This window comes from Macrobrachium nipponense, chromosome 30 (assembly GCF_015104395.2).
Source record: "Macrobrachium nipponense isolate FS-2020 chromosome 30, ASM1510439v2, whole genome shotgun sequence".
NCBI classification, from domain to species: Eukaryota; Metazoa; Arthropoda; class Malacostraca; order Decapoda; family Palaemonidae; genus Macrobrachium; species Macrobrachium nipponense.
Window position 1 is genome coordinate 6,056,508 of NC_087218.1, and position 17,409 is coordinate 6,073,916.

Here is a 17,409-nt window from a genome sequence, read left to right on the forward strand (position 1 = left end):
AAAATGATCGCAATTTAGTGTATATTACAACGAAAAAAAAGTAACTTGTTATCTTTAACCGTTTTGCGTGTAGCGCGATTTGAATACAATTATATATGAAATTTCGTTTTTGCGCTATCATATATCGCATTATTTATATATGATAATGATAATTTTTTTCATTCTGATGGTTGCATACTAAACTTCAGGCATGACAAAAAAGGAGCCAAAAATGAACTCTTAATCTTCAAAACTAAGCGCGCTATGATTTTTTGAAAAAAATATTTTTTTCGCTTCCGCGCTCACTCTGAAACGTCTCCGGCACACGGGAGACATTTTTTTTTTACCGCTTCAGCGTTTAAGGGTTATTATGAATGTTCGGCACTAGGAAATTTTATTGAACCTGTTACTACTTTTTTATCTTCAAGATATATGTAAGAGGATGGGATTTTACTCAATGGGGTTAAGATATATATAAGAGAATGAGATTTTAATCAATGGGGTTATTTTAATTTTTTCAGCTGAAAACCCGTACAGACAGAATCAACAGACTATAAATCCAAGAGGGCTCTAAAGGGAAATCAGCCTGCAAAAGAGTGATGGGCAAAACTGTTTTAGCAAAATGATGTGCAGTTACCTACTAATGGGTCAGAAGTATTTGTTTGGGAACTTGCTTCTATTTTTTCTGATTTTTCAGTCTTCAAGACATCAGAAAATGTGTATGGGGTCATTCAGGTGATGAATGATAGCTTCCGTTACTTGTTTGATTTGTATGAAAATTGTGTTGTTATAGAAGCATAATTTTTATGACACCAAACTGGTTTATTCATACAAACCCATTACAGGCAGTCCCTGGCCTACTGCAGGGGTTCCATTCCAGCAGCCTGCCATAAGTCGGAAATTGCCGGAACCTGGAAATTGTACGAAAAATTTGTAGCACCAGCGAGTTACAGTGCTCATGACACCATAAGCCAGATTTCTGTGCCTTCACAGTGTTGTTTGGTGCGGTAATAATAGTTTCGGCACTGTTACAGTGCCCTAATCCGAGTATGCCCCTCAATTTTTTTTATAAATATAATTTAAAAAGTGCCGTAAGTACGGATTCGCAGGAGGCCGAGGCAGCCATAATTCAGGGACTGCCTGTACTCATATAGTAAATCCCCTCCTTCCAACCCTACTGAATTCATTGAATTCATAGCCATATATGTAGACCGTGCAAGCAGGTGAGATTTTTACTTTTCCATAAGTGAAGGTCCAAAGATGCACTTGTGCCATGTTGAATTGATTTTTGGAAACAGTTCCGGGATTAAGTCACATAATGTAGAGCAAAGATACAAGTTATTGTTGGTGTGAAAAACTAATTTTTTATTTAAAAAAATCATATATTCAGAGAAAGTTGTGTATATTAATGAAAGGCATGTTTCAAACATCTAACTCACCTGGTAGTTATATAGTATATAGCTTACGTCCCCGACGTCAGCTATATATATGGCTAATTGGAGGGGTTGCTGTGGTAGTGTTTAACACTCGCCCCAGTTTTATACCGACACCTTTTATTTAGGTGAGCGAGTCAGAGACTTCTGACATGTCCAATTTAGCAGTTCTCTGGTATTATAGCAATATTTTACTTGAAATAGTGCTAAAGAGGACATTTCACTGGGCGGACACGGCTTCCTCAGCCCAGAAAATAGATTTTTCCTCCACGTCAAAAATCCCTTTTATTATGAAAATAACATTTTTCATGATCTTGTTGAAACTTTACAATAACTGTGTTGTTAAAATAGCTTTATGTTTGTGAGAGCATACACTGCTAGTACTCTGTTTAGGTCCTAGTGTTTCTTTCATTTAATGAGCTCAATTTCAAGTGAAAGTTAAAACTTTTTATTATTTAAATTTTTCTTTTTCATTCATGCACAGCACCCATTTGCATTGATAATGGAATTTTTTATGTGAATAATTTACCTGTTCCAAGAACATCATTCTCATATTTTTGATACAGTATGTAATAAGTTGATTTCTAAAATAGTTTGGTTAAAGTTATGGACAATGATAACCATTGTCAATGTAGGACTCAGTGTCATGTTTTTTAAGGTAATGGGGTCTCCAGTTTGTAAGAAAAAGCCAAGAAAAAAGACAGTGAGGAAAAATCAACCCCTGCTGAGAAGTCTACTGAAAGCTTCCTTGGAGTGATATTACCTCAGATCCAGATGTAAGTTTATATTAGGTTTATTTTAACATGTATCGTACCCTTTGAAAAAAAATAATTTGAAATGCATATTACATATATAATGTTTAGTACAGTACATCCTGTCCAATAATTGTAACATGCAGTGAAGCACCTAATTATATACTGTATTCATCTTTGCTTTTATCTAAGAATTACATTGAGGTATATACATTGCTAAATTACCACATTATTAGTTTTAGATATTTCAAAGCTTAGGGTTTTTTGCTAGGAATTTGTAAATGGACCTCTTCATGATGTACCTCAAGCGAAGAGGTACTTGTAGTTGATTTAATTTTTTGCATAAGTGGAAAATACAGATGATAAATTCTGTATTTTGTTTAGCACTAATGAAGTGGCCTTCCTAGCAGGTGTCAACTACTGGGAGAGGTAAAAATCGACCATATGTACCTTCGTTTAGATCTGGGGCTTACGCACTTCTTATTGCTTTGTACAATAATACAAAGGAATCTGATGATGGTAAGTCTCTATTATTATTTTAGTAATGTATGTCTGTAAAGTATTTACATTTATCTAATTCTAGTTTTAGAGTGTTTTACTGTTCTTTTATCAAATAAATTCATTTTAAAGACAGATTTTTTTAATGGACCCTAGTTCATGAAATTTGTAAGCAGTCAGTGTGTAGATAAGTTGGTTGTTTGAGTTTTTGTTAATTACCTCAAACTTGATTCAGAATGGTTTGCATGATTTTTACAAACTTGTAAGTTGTTCCGACACGGCATACAAACCTTCGGTCCTTTTACAATAGGAAGGTACTAGCGGCAGCTGGATAGGTCGTAAGCTTTCGAACAAGGGGTTCGGTAGTTAACTGCTTGTCCGACGGCGCGCGCGCGCGACTGGGAGGTAAACAAACCACTTTTGCTTTCGGCCTGCTGGCGTGTGGACGTGTATCATCGCTCTCTGCCCGCTCATCGTCGTTTGCTTTCGCATGATTGTGTTTTTCTTTTTCTATGTATCTAGTGAAACTGAATTGTAAGTACAATCATGTCATGAATTCAATTTGTGAATTAAAGGATCTTGGTTTCACCACGCCCTCCGAGTACCCGAGTGCCGGGGGATGAAGGGCGTAAGTGCGGGAATTCATTTTCCCAGAATGATCCTCGTATTGTGTTATGCTCGGTGCCGAGGGCGGGAGCGCTCGCTCCGAGCGTATATTGGTTGGAAATGTGTAGATGAAATCGTAAGTAAGTGCTCTTTTCATATTTATTTTTTTTGACCTGTATGCCGTTGCCGAACGAATGCGCTCGGCACGGAAACTTATTCAGTATGAAAGTGGAATCGCAAGTACAGTATTCTTTTTCATTTTTCATATATTATTTTTCATTGTAGCAATACTCATTTTGGATCAGTTTCCGAGCTTACCCGGAAATTGATCCTTCCCCCTTTTTTATTTTGAATGAAGTGAAATCGCAAGTGCAGTTCTTTTTCATTTTCATTTTTTTATTGAGATTGCATTGTTGACTGGGATCAATGTTTTCCGCTATTCACGGGAATTGATTCTTCCCCTTTTTTATTTGTATGAAGTGAAATGCGGCAAGCGCAGTAGTCTTTTCATTTTCATATATTTGTTGATTGCATCAAATTCATTATGGATCAAGGTTTCCAGAAACCTTGATCCCATAAAGGTAAGGAATGAAACCTTTCACCCTTGCGCTCGGTACCGAGGGCGCAAATGCGCTCGATCCGAGCCCTTATCATTGTGAAGTGAATCGTTTTGCAAGATGCATTTTCATTTTTTGTTCCTTATTATTGATTGCATCAATATTTATTTGGTTCAAGTTCCGCTCAGTCAGGGAATTGATCCTTATGCCCTTGCATTCGGGCCGATGGCACGATTGCTCTTGGGCTCTTATATTGTTGTTGGGTACATGGGTGCTGTGCGGGGGTGGAAGACGAGACCCCCCCCCGCTCAGTCCCACAGATGGCTCTTCCCCTTGGGGGGGGGGAGGTTATCGGCGTTCTTCTCCTCGCCCGATCCGTCGAGCGCGGGGAGGGCGCTCGGTGCCCGATGTACAATTGTATTAGGGGTCTTCCACTCGTTCGGAGGGATCAACCCCCCGCGCGACGGGGACTTCCCCCCCCCCCATTAATCGACTACTACTATTATTTCCCAGGTGCTACTGCCACGAGGGTGGGACCTTGGTGAGGTATGGGCGTCCTTCCAATCGCAGGGCGTGGCTGGTGTCCAGGGGCTGCGGTTCTATGTCTGGGCCTACTGCGGTCACCCATGAGTGGTGACCACGCAACCAGGTGACGACGTCCCTCCTCACCTGGTTGTTAGCTAGGATCACGTGGTAACAGTCCTTGCCTACAGCCGCTGTTGGAAGTGCCGTTCGCCGTACCGAGAGGGGGGCGTGCCGCCTCGCTCCGGGGTGGTTGCCGCGCTGCAGCGACCACACTTCCGCTGCCCTAGAGCGCGCCCCTGGACCTGCCGCCGGTATCGAGGATGTTGCTGACTGCTGCTCCACTTCCTGTGTTTCCGGTGCTGCCTGCCGTACCTGCCGATTCTGGGCTGATGCCGTTGCTGCGCTGACTGTCCCTGCCGTTGCTGCGCTGGCTGTCCCTACCGATGCTGTGCTGGCCGTGCCTGCTGTTCCTGAGATGCCCATACCTGCTGATGTCGTCCCTGTTCGTGGTGGTACTACCCCAGACTTTGGTCTGTCTGTACAGGTGCGTCCGGGCCCTGTGGCTTCGGCTACAGCAGCCCCGGCTCCGCCCTGGATAGCAGATCTTACGTCTGTCCTGAGGAAGCTGGCGAAGAAGAGGAGGAAGGTGTCGTGGTCGTCGTCTTCATCTTCTTCATCGTCGTCGGCCGCCGCCTCTTCCCCTTCGACTTCTAAGGCTTTACAGCCGAGGAAGAAAAGGAAGAAGAAGGTTGCCTCCTCCCATCCTAAGAAAGCTTCCTCGGGAAGCTTCTCGGGACCCGTCTCACCTCGGTGGGGGTTAACGGGAGGGTTCCTTCCGCTGGTCCTCCTGCTCCTTCGGGAGCGGGGCCCGTTCTCTTCTTCCGCAAGGAAGAAGACTACGGGGACCAGAGGGGGTACCGGCTAAAACCGGTACTTCCTCGCCTGGTGTCAGTGGTTCTGCCACTGCATCAGGTTCCGTCTCGGCCTCTCGTTCGCGGGAGGTACCGAGTGTACGGTCGCCTACCAGCGACCGTGCAGCCAGGAACCAGACCTCTGAGTCCGCTCAGCGTCAGGTTCACGGCACGGGGCGGAAGACTGGTGACAGCCGCTCATGCGACTCTCACCAGACCAGCTCTCACTCTCGCGGTGAACAGCTGGCTACCCGGGGACGTGACGGTCCACGACCGACCACGGGCTGAGGCTGGGAAGAGGTCCTCCCGTTCGCCGGTGCCAGCCACGGCTGGAACCAGCGACGTTGACGTGCCGTGAGGACAAGCACCGGTCTCACTGTGACAGTGGAGCCTGCAGGTCGCCTGACCGTCGCTCTCACAGAAAGCGACCGGGTACGGCAACCAGCACCAGCTCTTCTGACACTCGAGATCGGGGCCGCTGTGCTCAGTCCAGCCGTTCTCCACAGCGAGACGGTTCGACCAGGCCTGCAGCTCGATCGCCACCGCGGGTTGACGATCGCCTGCAGCCCTCAAAGCCTGCTGGTTCTGCCAGCGAGCAAAGAGGGAGCGTCAGGTCTGCCTCTCCCGTACCTTCAACCTCCTCGGGTTACACCGGGAGGAGCGAGGTATTGAGGAGTGATCGTGAGGGGTGCGCCCCTCATGATCCCACCACAGCGCCCTACGTGCCAGGCACGGTTCTTGGACCGGCCAGGACGTATGCGCAAGTGGATGGGGAAGACCGAGAGGGCTGTCGCTGTTCCCCCTTCTTAGGAGGAAGGTTCTCGGAATATGCTCTTGTTCGAAGGGCTTAACGGTCCCACTCTGCAAGATGCTGTGACTTCCGAGATCCAGAGGAGCTTTGCCGAGGTTACGGCGCTGATTCGTCAGCACAATGACCTCGGGGAAGGATCGCCGCTCCCACCAGCAGAGCAGTCTCGGCTCGAGTCGTTTTGGGGCCCGAGGGAGGGAATCCAAATCGACGGTGGGTCTGCCGCGATCGGAGCTTGCCGACTGGGTTGAGCCAGGTAGTCTCTCGTCTCCGGACAAGAAGGCTCTCTCGGTTCTGGACGGTCGAACAAGCTCCTTCACCTCCTCTACTGCGACAGAGGCGTTTCTACGTGTCTTCGGACATCGTATTTATATACCCCTTCGGTCCTCCTGAGGTTTCGACCTCGACGAGGACTGGAATGAGTCGGAGCGGTATCGGCTCTCTCCTGTCAGGTCTCGATCAGCCCCAACCAGACGACGTTCACAGTGGAAGGACGGCGTTCCCCCTCACCTGCTGCCGGAAGTGGGGGGGTGCCTGGCCAGCCATTGGGCAACTTGGCAGCGCCACGGCGCCGAGACCTGGATTGTGGATGTCCTTCGGGAGGCAGATCTATTTTAACCATTTCGAAACTCTCGGTCACCCCCTCACCTCCAACCCGGTCCAACAGCAGGCGTACGTTCCAGGGGCATCGAAGGACGTAGCATTGAGACAGGAGATCAAGACCATGCTGAGCAAGAGAACTGTAGAAATCGGCACGGATCAGTCACCGGGCTTTTACAGCCGACTCTTCCTGGTGGAAAAGTCTACGACAGGCTGGCGCCCAGTGATAGATCTCTCTCCCCCGAACCGGTTTGGTTCGCCAGACCCGGTTCACGATGGAGACGGCACGCTCAGTGCTCGACTCTATCAGGGAGAACGATTTCATGCTTTCAGTGGACTTGAAGGATGCGTATCTACAAATACCCATTCATCAGTCCTTCAGAAAGTACCTCCGCTTCATCCTCGACGGGACGGTGTACCAGCTCAGGCCACGTTGCCTCGGTCTCTCAACCGCCCCACAGGTGTTCACGCAAGTGTTCACTCTGGTGTCTGCTTGGGGCCATTCGCACGGGATATGTCTGATGGGGTATCTCGACGATTGGTTAGTCCTGGCGAGCTACCGCTCGCAGTTGCTACAGGACAGGGATCGACTGCTCGAGTTCTGTCGCGATCTGGGGATCGTTCTGAACTTCGAAAGTCCGATCTCGAGCACAAGCAGAGGATGAAGTACCGTGGGTATGCTGATCGACACGGTAACAGGACGAGTCTTCCGGACCGCCAGACTCGCGGATCAGCAGATTCAGGGAGGCAGCCAACCAGTTCCTGTCTCGGCAGGAACAGGTAGCTCAGCAATGGCAAAGTCGTGATCGACACCTGTCGTCACTCGGGAAGCCAGTCCCTAACGGGCGTCTTCACCTGCGGTCTCTTCAGGGAGACTAAAGGAGAGTTGGTCACAGGCGACGGATCCCCCAAGCTTTCCATGGTCACTGACACAGGAGGTGAGGCAGGACCTAGCCAGGTGACTGGACGACAGGAACCCCTTAAGAGGAGTGCCTCCGCGCACTCTCCCCCCCCGGACATGCAGCTGCTCTCAGACGCATCGACCGAAGGGATGGGGCGCACACCTGGAAGAGTTGCGGACTTCAGGAGTGTGGTACGAGAACGACAAGCACCTTCACATCAATGTACTGGAACTCAAGGCAGCGTTCCTCGCTCTCCAAGAGTTCCAGGACCGCTTGATGGGACACTCAGTGGTGTTGATGTACGACAACACCACGGTGGTGGCTTACGTCAACAAACAGGGGGGGCCTAGTGTCTCTCCCGTTGTATCAGTTGACTCGGCAGGTGCACGAGTGGGCCGAGGCACACTCAATAGAGCTGTCGGCACGCTACATTCCAGGGAAGGAATGTAGTAGCAGACACGCTCAGCCGTCGGGATCAGGTGATAAGGACCGAATGGTCTCTACACCAGGACGTGGCGGAAAGGCTCTTCGACCTGTGGGGGCGACCAGTCGAGATCTGTTTCGCCATCCGCACAACAGGAAGCTCCAGGTGTTTCTTCTCGGCCGTGCCGGATCCATGGGCAGCTGCAGAGGACGCTCTTCAACACCCGTGGGACAACCTCTTCGCCTATGCCTTTCCCCCGTTCAGCCTGATTCGCAAGGTGATCAGTCGAGCACTGGTCATCCCGAATCTCAGGATGATCCTGATGGCTTCCAAATGGCCACAGGCCATTTGGTATCCGGACCTGCTGGCTCTTCTCGTAAGAGACCGAGAGAGATTCCCCATTGGCACAACCTGTCTCGCCAGCCACACGTCGAGCGGCTTACCACCGAGCAGTCCAGGTCCCTACGTCTTTCACGGCTGGATGTTTATCCACCTTGCTCTTGCGGAACGGAGAAGCTTTTTCGGTTGCGCAGCAACAGAGATGGGCTCCCCGGGAAAACGTCCGTCAGTCCTCTGCAGCTGTGTACCAGGGGAAGTCGGCCGTCTTCGGTGGTTGGTGTCGTAGACGGGGCCTATCTCCTCTCAGAGCCACTCTTCAGCAGGTAGCGGATTTCCTCGTTTTTCTTCGCCGAGGAAGCTCCTCTAAGTTCCCACAGTCAAAGGATACAGAGCCGCCTTGACGCTCGTCCTGAAACTGACGGGATTGGACATCGAAACTCGTTCGAGATCTCCTTGCTTAGGAGCAGCTTCCAAAGGTCTTGCCAACCCAGGGAACTCAAATGACCCTCTTCTTGCTGGACCTGGCATCGGCGAAGAGAGTACGGGAACGTCATGCAGATAATGATGTGGATGAGATGCTGCTTTGTCCTGGAGACGCTACGGCGCTATCTGAGAGAACTCGGGCCTGAGTGTCGACGCCTCTTCGTTAGCAACGGGGTCACCAAGAAAGAAGTATCAAGAACACTCTTTCGTCCTGGCTGCGTGAGGTCTTCAGGAGGGCGTATGAGGCTGATGGTAGTGACGACATCCGTACGTCCCGTCCGAGAACTCACGAAGTCAGAAGTATTGGCCCCTCGTTGGCGTTTTCGTAAGAACTTCTCCGTGGCGCAGGTATGGAAGGCATGGGGTCTGGTACAACCAAGAACCACGGCAACTTCCTTATACCTCTTGGATATTGCCCATAGGTCCTTGGATCGGTTTCCTTAGGACCCGTGGTGGCTGCTCAACACGTCGTCTAGCTAACCCAGACCCTAGCAGGCTGAACAGCATCGAGTCCTGGTGTGACTGTATGAATAGATAGGGAATGAGAAAGTGACTGGCTTCTCTTTCTATCTTTTTCTACCCCTCTACCTGTGGGTAGAGGGATACGGTCATCACCCTGCTGGATAAGGACGAGATGCCGGTGAGCTATATGACAGAGCCCCATCCTATCCCTTTCACGAGGGATGGGAGCAGAATATCCACCACTTCCTTCTACAAGGGGGGGAAGTGGATGCCTACAAGAGTCAAAACCATGACTTTATCTTTGCTCCTGTACAGGAACAAGTTCTTACATTGCTGGTACGAAGAGATACGCTTGCCTCTCTCTTAGTACTCGGTCCAGAGGTCTGACCATTGATCCTGCGGTGACACACCCCGATCAATCGGACAGAGGCTTGGATCCCTCCCTCGCTCTTACGACCAGGGAGGCTTCCAAGGTTGGGCGAACAACCAGTCTGTTCACAAAAGACTCAGATTCCACCCACCAAGAAGTGAGTCTTCCTATTGTAAATAAAAGGACCGAAGGTTTGTATGCCGTGTCGGAACAATGACAATTTGTCTAAAATTGCATTTTTCCTAACTATACAAACCTGAGGTCCTTTTACACATAGCCCCACCTCATGCCACCCCTCACTCTGCAGTTTTTGCTTGGGCCAAAAGCAAAAGTGATTTGTTTACCTCCCAGTCGCCCCGCGGGCGCGCGCCTGTCGGACAGCAAGTTTAACTACCGAACCCCTTGTTCGAAAGCTTACGACCTATCCAGCTGCCGCTAGTACCTTCCTATTGTAAAAGGACCTCAGGTTTGTATAGTTAGGAAAATGCAATTTTAGACAAATTGTCATTTTAGTACATCTTAATTCAGTATTTGGGGCTACTTTGCACAGGTTCGACAAGTGTTAAAATTGAAACAATCGTTAACAAATGCTCCGATCATCGAGAGGTGAATTGCAATTCAGAACCTTTGTGATCATTGCAAGGATTGGTTTTTAGAAAAGATAGAGAAGGTGATAAAATGCCAAATCAGAAGAGAAGGATAGACTTATGAGAGAGTAAACAAAACATGCTTGAATCTAGGTTTTCTTTAGAATTAACATATGGTCAAGAAGATAGATTTCAGTCTGTAGTTTCTTCTATAGTGGCTATAGATCCTTCTACACCCAAATGTCAGTTCAGGGTAGAAAGTTAGATTTAAATGCAATTAGATATTGACTCAGTTAAATCTAGAATTGAATTTTGTGTATTAATTAGTCTTGTGCATTGAATGTGTCCAATGCATTGAATGTGTCCAATGCATTGGACACATTCCTTTGGCCACTCCACGGATGCAGCCTTGCCTGTCACCACGGCACCCCTACCAACAGGCCTGGTAATCCCTTGGTTTCTAGACAAGAACTAACATCCCAGGATGTTCAAGGACTGTGCCCTCTGTTCCCTGCCTTTACAAACTTTAGGTCTTCCATAGACATTGTTAGATTGCAGTTGCATAAGGGCAGTTATGGTAGGTCTAGATCTTGTGTTTGACCCCATTGTCCCACGGTTATTCTAGCTAGATAACTGATTGCGTTCTGTAGTGAGTGCTGCTGTTGCGCATGTAGCTGTTGCTAGCACCTATGACACTGAAATTAGGCTTTCAGGAGTAAAAGTTTTCACCAGTTCCCTTTGATCACTGATAGTCCAAGTTTTGCTTTATGACCAGGCCACTGTTATGCCTGTGGCCCAGATTTTTACGACTTTTATGGACTGTTTTTCAAGCTTAGGCTAAGTGTACCAGATATTTGCATTTACCCGTCAGTCTGTCAGATTTTTTCTGCAAGGTGTTGAGCCTCTGTGCAGTTCTGCTTTGTTTGTATGGTGTTTTTACCTTGCATGGAACCAGTGGTTATTTAGCAACGGGACCAACGACTTTACGTGACTTCCAAACCACGTCGAGAGTGAACTTCTATCACTAGAAATACACCTCTCTCACTCCTCAATGGAACTCAATGGAATGCTCGAAAATTGAACTCGCGGCCACCGAGGTGGTACGCCAAAACATACCGACCATGCCACTGAGGCGCTTTACAGTTCTGCATGTCTTTGGTCTATGCAAGGTGTCTTTGAGGCCACACAAGGCAGTACATATGATTTTGCTTTAGTGGACCTCACCTGATGAAGGTTCTCATCTGACAAGAACTTGCCATGGGATCGTATGCACCAGATAAGCAGCAATAAGGATATTTCTAATATCTGACAATTTGGTTATACCCTCCTCCATTGCTCAGTGTTGGGGTCAGCTAATGATAGAGGGAAATTTTCTCCTAAAAAATAATGATCTTTATGATTAAATGAATTTTTTAGGTGCTCACCTTCTATCATTGAGATCCCTCCCTCCTTACCTCTTAAGAGGTTAAGAGAAGAATGACAATCAAAATGTTTGCTGTCGTATCCCCACCCTGCAAATGGTGGGGGTAAGTATTGGGAGTGTCCATTAATACTTGTTTGAATTTTAACACTTGTCGAACCTGCGATAAGTTGACACAGATAAAGCTAATGATAGAGAGTAAAAAATTTATTTTATATGAATAATATTTTTAGTCATTTTTGGAAAAAAGGTCTTATATGCAGTCAACTACAGTATATAATTTGATGAATTTCTTGTGTTATTTATTTAGAAAATTCTTTGCTGTACAGTGATTAAAAGTTATTCTAGAATTTATGCTTTTTATGTTATAGTTTAATATTGACAATGTGTTATTCAATTAGGGTTCATGAAGAAGACAGAACTAATGAAAGCTGCTCAGCCTTTATGCAATGCATCCTTTACTCATGCCCCGGATGGCTCACATTATACGGGTGGTCTTCCATGGGTACCTTGATAAAGAAAAAATCTAGTTGTTCGAGAAGGGAATCCAGCTAGGTAAGTGAAGAATGCTTTCACTGTTATAAAATGACCAGTTATTTCAAATTAACCACGGTCTAGTACTGTTTTTGGAAGCATAGGCTGTTGATTTATGCATACGGAGTTTTGTCTGAAAGAGGTATCTTGTATGTCAAGTAACTGAACTGTTACAGCAGATCGTTCCCCTCACTCCTTAGCTGATGAGGAGCTTAGTTGAATGGTGAGTAGCGAATATGTTTATTTTAAGTGTTTGTTGCATGCTTTATTAGATCTTTGTCTTTTATATAGGAGTATCCTAGGTGCAAGCTGGTTTGTATATCAAAGTTTAAATGAGAAGTGCAGTGCAACTAGGTTACTTAGTACGTTTTAATAGTAGTTGTACCTTAAGGCAGTGGTTCCCAAACTGGGGTCCAGGAGGCCATAGGGGGTCTGTTAGATCTGCTCACAGAATTCTGTTTTCTTATAATAATGTAGCTGTGTGAATTGACACATGAAAGTGATCTGAGTACCCCTTAACAAGATTGTTATATGTACGTATATGGAGGTATATGTGTGCCCTTACTTTTTCTTCACCTCTGCTTTCTTGATTGTGGAACTTTTCACTTCTGGTTGTTTTTTCTTGGTGAGAAATATGGGGGCCATTCTTCATGGAAGAGAGCTGTGGACAGTACTCCCATCATCAGGACTGTGTTCCAGGGGGAGGGTTGATGACTTGTCTTAGCATGTTTTCGTTGCCAGAGCTTGGCAGTTCTGATCTTATTGGATGTCATGGAACAAGCATTTATTAAGTACTACACACCTGCAATGGTGATAATGAGTATGGTCAGTGAAGAGGCAGATTTAGCTAGTTTACATCAGCACCTTCCTTTCACTCAAGCTTTACAAGTTATTTATTGTACATTTGGTAGCAATTTGCAATGCAATGCCTTGGTAACCATACACTGTTCATTCATGTAATACAGATGCATTGTGCGTATTGTTCATTCAAGTAATACAGATGCATTGTGCGTATACATGAATGTTCCTCAGCTTTGTTGGTTCTTTTCACTAACTATTAATCCCAGTTAGATAAGAATGTATTAAAGAATTACATGTTGGTTCCAACTTTAGTGAATTAGTTTTTGGAAAATGAGTGTGTACAGTATAAAGCTTGCAATATTTTTGATGACCTTGATGTTTTAAAAATTCAGATAACTTATTTTACTAGGGATATCCTTCTTCTAGCTCATTCAATTGTTTTATTTCCAGCTGCTGCTTCTGCCTAGCTAGGTAGCTAATGTTTTTTCAGACATTGTGAGTAGGAGGCACCTTCAGTTACCAAAGAGAAAAAAAGACACATGCATTTTCAGTTGATGACTGAATTTTTGGCTAATACTGTCCTGTTCCAGGCAGCATAGCACAAGTGAAATAGATTGATATCCAGAAACATCAGAATTATTATAAATGTGTACATTTCAATTCATTGTTATGAGGTAGAACTGCTGTAAACTAAAGGTTGAAGTTTAAATGTATGTAAGAATTTATAGTCAGTTGATGCAGAATTTTTCCAGTGTTTTATGTAAAATTGTTGTTGTACAATTATTCCAACTTTCCTTGATACCATTAACTATTAATGTAGGCTTTAATGAGTTTATCCTTCTATTCTTAGGTACAGTTTAACATATGACGGCAAGGCTTTAGCAGTGAGATTGATAGCTGGTGGAGATGCTGACAGTTATGCTACCTCCAATATACTTGCTAGTACAGCTGACAGTGGCATTGATGTTGTAACATTGTCTTCTAGAAGCTGTAGTCCTCTCAGTTTGTCTAGTTCAATGTCAAGAAAAGGAAGTTCTTCAACAGCAACACAAAATCAGAATTGTCGTTTGGAGAGAAAGAGTCTTTATTGTCAAGTATACCTGAATCTGAAATTATGGTATATAATGATATCAAAGGAAAATGCAATCAGAGAAAAAGGAAAAATAATTCTAATGATACTGGGAACAAAGTTGAGACATCAGTAAAAAAAAGTTGTGGTAAGTTGTATCATTTATGTTTTGATATCTTTTAAGATTAAAGGATATCCAATAATTTGCTTCTCTGTTTTTATATAAACTATTTGTGCAAATGATACATGCTAATTTTTATATAAGTATTCCCATTAAATAAGCTAAATAAAGTCACAAAGCTAAGTAAGATTTGTCCTTATAGAAATCCAAACCATTGCCTCTTATATAGGAGCATCCTTCAGTGCGAGCTGGAACAGTTACTGAACTGGCAACCAAGTTGTTAATTGGTGGTTATAAGGGATGCGGGTGGAAAATAGAATTTTGGGTGTTTGTATTACAACTTTTCCCTTTTCTTATTGATTGTGGATTATACTTTAGTTGCTTTTTCTTTGTTTCTGATATGAAAAAAAAAACATGACCAACACAGTTGCAAGGGGCCTTGATGTCCTTGTGGGTTTTTGAGAGTCATGGTTAACCATTGACCTTCATAGGTGCTGTTTAATCTGCAGGAGTAAGGTATGCACCAATTTTTTCCTTGTAAGGAGTGCACTGGCTGGTCTTTCTCAATGGGAGTTTAATAGGAAGAGAAGGAAGGACAAGATGCATTTTCCAGCCTCACTGGGAGTGGGGAGTGGTTATTGCTCAAAAGGTAAAGGATTCCTGCCTTTCATTCACCTTGTAGGTGGAAGGTCATCTCTGCAACTGACTAGAGTTAAATCATAAGTACACTTGTCATGCTTCTGATCCCGTATGCAAGGGGAGAATGCCATGACTCCTGTAACTTCTTACTTGGTCTGCAATATGGGATGACAGAGTAGTAGGGCTCTGAGCATAAGCAGGAGTTTGACCATGAGTGATAACTCACTCAGGTTAAAAAAAAACTGAAGGTCCAGGAAATCCCCTGTAAGTGTATTCCAGAGGGAAGATAGCTAATTGTACCTAGCACAAAGTAAGGGTTTCAGAATCTAGATCTGACTCCTCCATTACATATTAAAAGGGAGGGCATAGAGATTGTTACTTTTCTAGCTAACACTGAAGGATACACTAATATTAAAGGATTTAGTCTATATGTATGAAAAATACAAACTACTTGAAAATATGTTATTTTACCGAACTAAGTGTCTTTACTCTCTCACTCTTCACAGCCTTAAAAAGATTATGGCAATATAACAGTGCTGCAAGATTTATAATGAGCTTTTCATATTTTTCAGACTCTTTGATATTCAGTTATGTGACAAGTTTAGAGCTGGAAACACCACTTAAAGATAAAGCAGTTGTTAGCGTAGAGGATGACGGATTTTTGGGTTTCCTTATTAAGTGCCGATTATCAGACCTCCTCAACTCCAGTTTGTCGTACCGCATTGATAGTGACAGGTAATGATTGAAAACTATGTTGCATGACCACTGCATTCTGAGTGTAGTTACATTGTTGCCCTTATGATTAGAGGGGAGCTTTTCAAGGTGTGACTTATTTGACTTATAAAATGTTTGCAGTAGACTAAAAGGTTTAAATCATAGGTAATTTCTGGCACAGTACGTTGCAGGGTTTGTCTAAAGCAGAACTGAATATGCAGTAATGATAAATTTAAAGTCTATTAAATAGAAAGGGAACTTTTATATTTTTTTTTATTATCAATAAGTATATGACCAGATTTGTGAATCATATTCCTATATCTTATAGGGCAAACTAAGGATTCTGTACATTCTCAGTTCATCTTTACACTCCAAATAATTAGAAATAGTTTTGTTTGGGTTTCCTTAGATTAAGACTTCATATAAAAATTTTTGTGTATTTGTGCTGGACCTCATGTTACCAATTTATAAATTTCAGAATTGCACCTCTCGGCTTCACTTATGCTTACCTGTCAAATGAATGTGCACCAAATCAGAGCCCAGGCTTACTTTCCCCAAGGCAGAAACCACCGTTAAAATCAAGAATACCAGGCCCTACAGGTAATGTAAAATTCTCTGAATAGATGAGGATAGGAAAGATGGAAACGAGTATTAGAAGTAATTTATTGTAGCATAAGTTATATCAAAACAAAAATTACCTAGACATGAGGACAAAATAAAAGGTGACAAGATGTAAAAATAGGAAACCTATCACAGACTGTAGTTATAACACTTTTCTCAACTTTATGCATACTGTAAAAGAAAAAGAATGATGGACTGTCACAAGTGATGGATAATTGGTGTGCATTTACTCTTCCTTCATAGTCTGCTTTCATGTGATAGCCAGTAACCCAACATACCAATTTGGCTCATGCTACGGATTACTACAGAATGAGACAAATGTTTATACCTAGCAAAATACAAATTACTTGGAAAACTTAATTATATTTTTCTTCAGTGTCTTTTGATATACATACACAGTGCCCCAAGATCTGACAACATAAAAGACAGTGTCAGTTTTAGTGAGATTGCAGTGTTTATTGGGCATCAGTATGTTTGTAGTATTTCTTTGCTTTCAGATATGGAATCTGGTAACCAGGATAAGCGATTATCCTCAAAAGCCAAAAAGACATCCAGAAGTGGTATGCCAAGCAAGCCAGCTGTCAGCTTATTAGAAGATATAGTTCCAAGGCAAGATTTGTTAAAGAGCAGTATCACATCTGTTAACCACTTAGTCAAAACAGATTTTGTGAAGAGATTCCAGTATCATCAAAACCCCTGTTCTCATTCACTCCTGGAATGTATGAAATAATCCTCTGTGTTGACAGTGCAGAGAGTACTGGAGGTAAGATTTCATTCTTTGTTCCGACACGGCATACAAACCTTCGGTCCTTTTACAATAGGAAGGTACTAGCGGCAGCTGGATAGGTCGTAAGCTTTCGAACAAGGGGTTCGGTAGTAACTGCTTGTCCGACAGGCGCGCGCGCGCGACTGGGAGGTAAACAAATGCACTTTTGCTTTCGGCCTGCTGGCGTGTGGACGTGTATCATCGCTCTCTGCCCGCTTCATCGTCGTTTGCTTTCGCATGATTGTGTTTTTCTTTTTCTATGTATCTAGTGAAACTGAATGTAAGTACAATCATTTCATTGAATTCAATTGTGAATTAAAAGGATCTTGGTTTCACAACGCCCTCCGATTACCCGAGTGCCGGGACTGAAGGGCGTAATTGCGGGAATTCATTTTCCCAGAATGATCCTCGTATTGTGTATGCTCGGTGCCGAGGGCGGGAGCGCTCGCTCCGAGCGTATATTGGGTTGGAAATGTGTAAGATGGAAA

The 17,409-nt window shown here is 44.4% G+C and overlaps 2 protein-coding genes across 2 annotated transcripts in view; both read left to right on the plus strand.

Moving 5' to 3' along the window:
* LOC135201937 (crossover junction endonuclease MUS81-like) overlaps nt 1-17,409 on the plus strand; it is a 203,486-nt gene that overhangs the window by 38,518 nt on the left and 147,559 nt on the right. The gene's annotated exons all lie outside the window — the stretch shown is intronic.
* Nucleotides 1-17,409, plus strand: part of LOC135201963 (crossover junction endonuclease MUS81-like) — a gene marked incomplete at its 5' end in the record, with an annotated part of 69,128 nt that overhangs the window by 18,000 nt on the left and 33,719 nt on the right. Inside the window, 12 exon segments of the mRNA XM_064231242.1 lie at nt 677-714; nt 2,156-2,188; nt 2,572-2,683; nt 12,058-12,144; nt 12,147-12,181; nt 12,183-12,211; nt 13,842-14,192; nt 14,691-14,830; nt 15,393-15,555; nt 16,013-16,134; nt 16,653-16,786; nt 16,819-16,918. Coding sequence (XP_064087312.1) covers nt 677-714; nt 2,156-2,188; nt 2,572-2,683; nt 12,058-12,144; nt 12,147-12,181; nt 12,183-12,211; nt 13,842-14,192; nt 14,691-14,830; nt 15,393-15,555; nt 16,013-16,134; nt 16,653-16,786; nt 16,819-16,918 — 1,344 coding nt within the window.